The sequence below is a fragment of the Lynx rufus genome, unplaced genomic scaffold, assembly GCF_022079265.1.
Source record: "Lynx rufus isolate CCGP_SWC_20201006 ecotype Redwood Valley unplaced genomic scaffold, mLynRuf1.p SCAF_6, whole genome shotgun sequence".
Classification (NCBI taxonomy): domain Eukaryota; kingdom Metazoa; phylum Chordata; class Mammalia; order Carnivora; family Felidae; genus Lynx; species Lynx rufus.
Window position 1 is genome coordinate 97,897,501 of NW_025814878.1, and position 5,164 is coordinate 97,902,664.

Here is a 5,164-nt window from a genome sequence, read left to right on the forward strand (position 1 = left end):
AACGAACTTTCTCCCCTTTCCTTCCTTAACTTCCCCCGAAAGCCAGATTATAATTAAATGTAACGGTCCAATATAGATTAGAGACAGGGAAAGCTGCCACCGCCGCCGCCACCGCCGCAGCCGCTGCCACACACACGCGCGCTCAAAAAAAAAAAAAAAAAAAAAAAGTAATAATACCTCGGCATCGTGGACTAGTCCCGGAAAGGTAGTTGACATGTTGGGTTTCTCCGAAAGCTTACGATGCAATTTCCCCCTCCAAAAAAAGAATCGGGAAAAAAATCCAAACTTCTTGTATTTTCCAATTTTTTTTTAAGGAAAAAAAATGTTCTATAGATAGAGATCTAAATTGTAATGGCTTTGCCCGGATCAGATAGCTCCTTGCCTCGTACCAACTTAAAAACCTGTAGGAACAAAATTTTCCCTCTGCACAAAAGCAGCTCCCTGGAACAGATTTTGTACTTGCTGAGTATTTCTTTGGCTGATGTCGTAGGTCCCTTGGTAATATAGAAGTTTTGAAAATTAAGCATCAGCACTGAGAACTGGGAGGACAATAGGCAGAAGAGATTTATCCCAGGAGACAAGGAATAAATATTGTATCTTCGCCTAATAAGGAACTGGAGGTTCTTTCAACATTTTTATCCATTTTTTCCAACCTTTATCATGCTTTTCTATACCGACCGAGGTGGGGACTCATCTCTACAGAGAGCATTTGCACACATTTTATTGGGAAGATAAAGATCTAGCCTCGATATGTGTATATTAAGGATAGAAATATATATTAATTAAAGCTTCCTTTTACATGAGTAAGTGTTCATTCCTATTGGTTCCACTTTCTAGATGCTGAAAGCTGCTTTTTCCAACAAGCACCCAAATCAATTTCACCCAGATTGGGGTGACTGCCTTTGCCCAAGTGGAAACAATACTGCTCTTTCCATATTTACATCGAATTTGGGTTCTTTTTCCTTTTTTGAAAGGCAACACCCTGCGGTAGCTTACACTTTCAGCAGCTTTTAAAATAAATAGGCACGGTGGACAGCCCCAAGTTTTCATCATAAAGAAATGGTGTAACTGGCAATATATTTAAGAAAAATAAGAGAGAATAAAGACGTGTGACAAGATTCTACATTTAGGTAAAACGTTGTCTTTCACTCCCCAACCCAACCCATTTCCCCCCTCTTTTGTGTTTTCCTTCTTCCCTTTCAGAGACAGGGCTGGTTGGGGGTTGAGGGTAGCAGACCATTTAGCAGTGACACCAGGTATTTGAACACTATTACCCCAAAATAATCCTCAAATGTTTCAAAGTTATATTTTACAGAGAGGACAGGAGGCAGTGCACACCTATCTCTGTCTCTCTGGTGGATTTCTTGACTTTCAAACAGTATTTGAGCTTTACTTCGTTCAAAATTCAGTTTCCTGCACCAGGTGTTCTAGCACTTGGAGGGGCTAGTGGTGGCCACATGCCCGCAATACTGAGGCTTTGCAAGGTCCCCTCTCCAACCCTGGCTATCTCATAAGAACTGGCTGGCCCCATAGACTCATCTCAGAGATAGAAGGGGTAATTTAGTCTTAATTGCCATTTCATTTGGTTAGCTTTAAAGTGTTTAAGCGGAGAAGGTGTCTTAATAATAAGCCGCAGGCAAACAGGCATGTGGCTTTTTTTTTTTTTTTTTTTTAGGTCGGGGTTTGGGAGGGTTTATTAGGATCTGCTCATGCAAGCTAACTGGGGCTGTCACTCAGCGCTCTTTGCTTTATATAAATGGACAAAGGCACATGACAAGAATTGAAATGCACTGTCTGAAATGGAGATCCGTGATGCTTCAGCCCTGCACAAGGGTCAGCAGCCAACACTTGCTCCCTTTTTCAAGGTGTGCAAGCATCCCCTCCCCCACCCCCAACTTCTTGAAATTCTATATTTTGGTCTAATGAAGTCAGGAGAATGAGAGCCCAATGAAGATGAAAAGAAAGAATGGTCAACTTGATCTTTAAGTAGGAGCGTGTAAGATGAGTGCCCTTGGCACTGAGGGGCTGAATCCCAAAATGCTTGCAGCGGAATCTTTTGTTTGCCAGGACTGAGTGAGGCCTCTATATTCCACCCACAGACGACATAAATAACAGTCTGTGGGAGTTAGGGCCTGCCCCCACGACCTAATCCCAGGCACCCCCACCTCTGAGAAGGCACAACATCCGCCCCCGCCCCAACGTGTAGAGCCCGAAGGTTATCTTGGGAATTGCCAGACTCGCTTTTCTTGTTGGATGATGTTGGTTTCCCTGTGGGTCCTAACTGAACTGGAAAAGGATGGCCCCTTCTCAGAAGAGCCGCAACCCCCTCCCCCAACTCCCCTACTGTCAGATACGTCTTCATTCAAGGCGAAGGGACCTTCTTTCCCCGGCTTAGGTCCAGGCAGCAGACGTAAAACCTTCTCCCCTGGGAACAACGAGAAGGCTCGGGACCGGGGACCGCCTGCTCGGCCCTGCTGGTGCCAGCGCGTTTGGCCCATGTGTTTGTCTCCGTCGGGGAGAAGATCCACATGCAGCCCCCGCATCTCTGCTACTCTTGGTAATGAGCTGGCCTCGAGCTGAGTACATCCACAGAATGACCTCTAGTTGTCTCGTCCCTCTAGATACTTCAAGACATCACGGAAGCGCTGGCAATCTTAACTCTCCATTCCACTCCCTATCCCATTCTGTTTTCCCGAGTGACTTCCTGATACTAAGACAAAAGGCATCTAGGGTTCATTTAGTGTTTCTTGAACCCCTGTGGAATTAGAGGATACTAAAGATCACGCGGAATGAGGAAAAAACAAAAAAACACTTGTATTTGTATTTAAAGGAAATTAAGCCGGGAGGGTAAAGTACTTCTCTTAGCTTTAAAGGGTCGACTTTGCCAGGACCCACATCTGCCTTTGAAATCTCTCCTTCCACCCAATGTCCCAGCTTCCCACACCAGCGTCTGAACTGTAGGGAAACTCCATTTGGCCAACTGCTCCCTCTCGCCTCATCCCAACAAAAAAAAAAAAAAAAAAAAAGCTGTCTGTCCCTGAAAGAAAAGTTGGGGAAATCATCCGCACCATATGCACATACTGGTCAGCGCTCCCTTCCATCTGCTCTGGGGTTGCTCGGCGCGCCCCTTTTCTAAAGAAACTCATCGAGGCAGGTGTGTGGCTGTGCTTGGTGTGTGTGTGTGTGTGTGTGTGCGCGCGCGCGCGGTGAGCGCGCGCGCGCGCGCAGGATTTGTTTCTGTCAGACAGTCCCCCCGCCCCCCCCATCATCTTCCCTTCCCATCCAATTAATAGTCTTGAGCAATTAATAAGTGCCATCCTGCTTGACCCAAAGGCTGGGCTTTTCAGCAAAGCTAATTCCTCTTTCTCTGCTTTGCCCCTTTCAGGGAGAGCGATTGGCCACACATTCTCCAGCGGGCGCGTAATTGAATTAACTGGCCACGGCAAGTTGGAGACACGGTGACAATCGCCTGGGGCTCCCTCCCTCGAGAAACCTGTAGTGAGCATCCCAGCCTGAGCCCAAGGCCCCGCCGGCTTCCGCCCACTTGAGCTAGCTCTTAAAAGCCTTGGAGAAACCCCGCCAGCCCCGCACCCTAGAAGCTGAAGACTCTCCCTTAGCACCCAGCACTTCTGTTCTGCCTTCTGATTCCATGCTCCACACTCCAGGAGGGATTGTTCTACCGCAGTCGCTTTAGGAATCCGCAATCTTTATATCTATCATTACTGTTTTGGTTAGGATCCAGGGCTAGAAAAGAGAGTTTATTAACTGTTTCCTACAATTCAGATGCTGGCATGGGAAACTTAGGTCCCTCCCTGAGCTTCTAGGCTGGTACCATACAAGTCACCCCAGTTTTCATCCAATCCCAAACAACTCTACTGAAAGGATGTGCCACCCACTGTGTGTTTGAAGTTGGTGGACAATTACTAGCAAACAAGTGTCTACCCTAACTTTATTAAACAAGCGTTTCTCCTTTCCCTCCCCCCTCCTCCTCTTCCTTCTTTTTCCTACTTGGGATTTCCTTTGCTCCTCCAAATGGATTTTGTGTGTTTTCCTGTTATCTAAATAGATTTCCCCCACAAAATTGCCTACATAATGCTAAGTGAAATGGAGTAGACTAATTATTTGGATATTTTTAACCAAAATTATTTTCTTGGATATATTCAAACCAACCAGGGTATCTTCCTTCCTCTCTCTCCTTTTTCTCTCTTCCTCCCTTCCTTCCTTCTTTCCCTCCTTCTCTTTAGAAGGTAGAGATGAGATCAAATCTATTAAACTTATGCTTTAACAGAGCAAGTGTGTACATTATCTAATAATGAAATTTAATATGTTCTGCCCCAGTGGAGCATGAAGTTCCATAACCCAGACATGAGTTTGCATAATAGGAGATCATTTTCATGATTACAAAGACCCTGGCTTTGGAAGGGTAATTGTATGGGGAAACAGTGGAGCACTGAAGATGCAATATAGTAGGCAGATGTTTTTTCCACAAAGCAAAACCAGAGGTATGATCTGAATATCAGTACCTCTCTTAACCCTTCCAATCCTCTTTCCTTCCACTCTTTATTTTGGATGCACATAAAGAGCAGAGGAGCCTTTAGAGAGCCCAAAGACAGCCAAGGACTGCAGCATCCTTACTTTCTTCTTAAGTGAGCTCTACACCCAATGTGGGGTTGAACTCAGGGAACTCAGGACGAAGAGTCACATAGTCTACCAACTGAGCCAGCCAGGGGCCCCTGCTGAGTCCTATCCTAGCAGTATCTGGTTCTACCCTCGCTCAAGCACCTTCCACCTCTTCTTGCGTCCCTTGCCCTCTGAATGCCTCCTCCCTGCCCTCTGAATGCCTTCTCCCTGGGTGGATAAGCTTCTAAGCTCAGCCTGGGGACTCTGAGAGCCAACAACAGAGGAAGCTCTCAGGACCCTACGGGGACAGGTGGGGGGGGGTGATCAGGGGGAGAGGAAAAGGTTCAAGTTTCACAATCTCTCAAGATTTTAATGACAATGGAAAGGTCTTATCCAAGGACCACTTTCGGTGTGAATCCTCTAATCTCTCCCACTTACTGCGCCTACCGGTAGGCGGGTGGGGACAATCCTTCAGGGAGCTAAAAGGCAAATGTCGACCACACAGTATCCCAATCCCTGGTTCATTCATTTTTCCTCATTAGTG

The 5,164-nt window shown here is 46.2% G+C and overlaps 1 protein-coding gene across 1 annotated transcript in view; it reads right to left on the reverse strand.

Annotated features, from left to right (window-relative positions):
* Positions 1-216, reverse strand: part of TFAP2D (transcription factor AP-2 delta) — a 57,365-nt gene extending 57,149 nt beyond the window's left edge. Inside the window, exon 1 of the mRNA XM_047101250.1 lies at positions 178-216. Coding sequence (XP_046957206.1) covers positions 178-216 — 39 coding nt within the window. The remainder of the gene's footprint in view (positions 1-177) is intronic.
* Between the last annotated feature and the right edge of the window lie 4,948 nt (positions 217-5,164).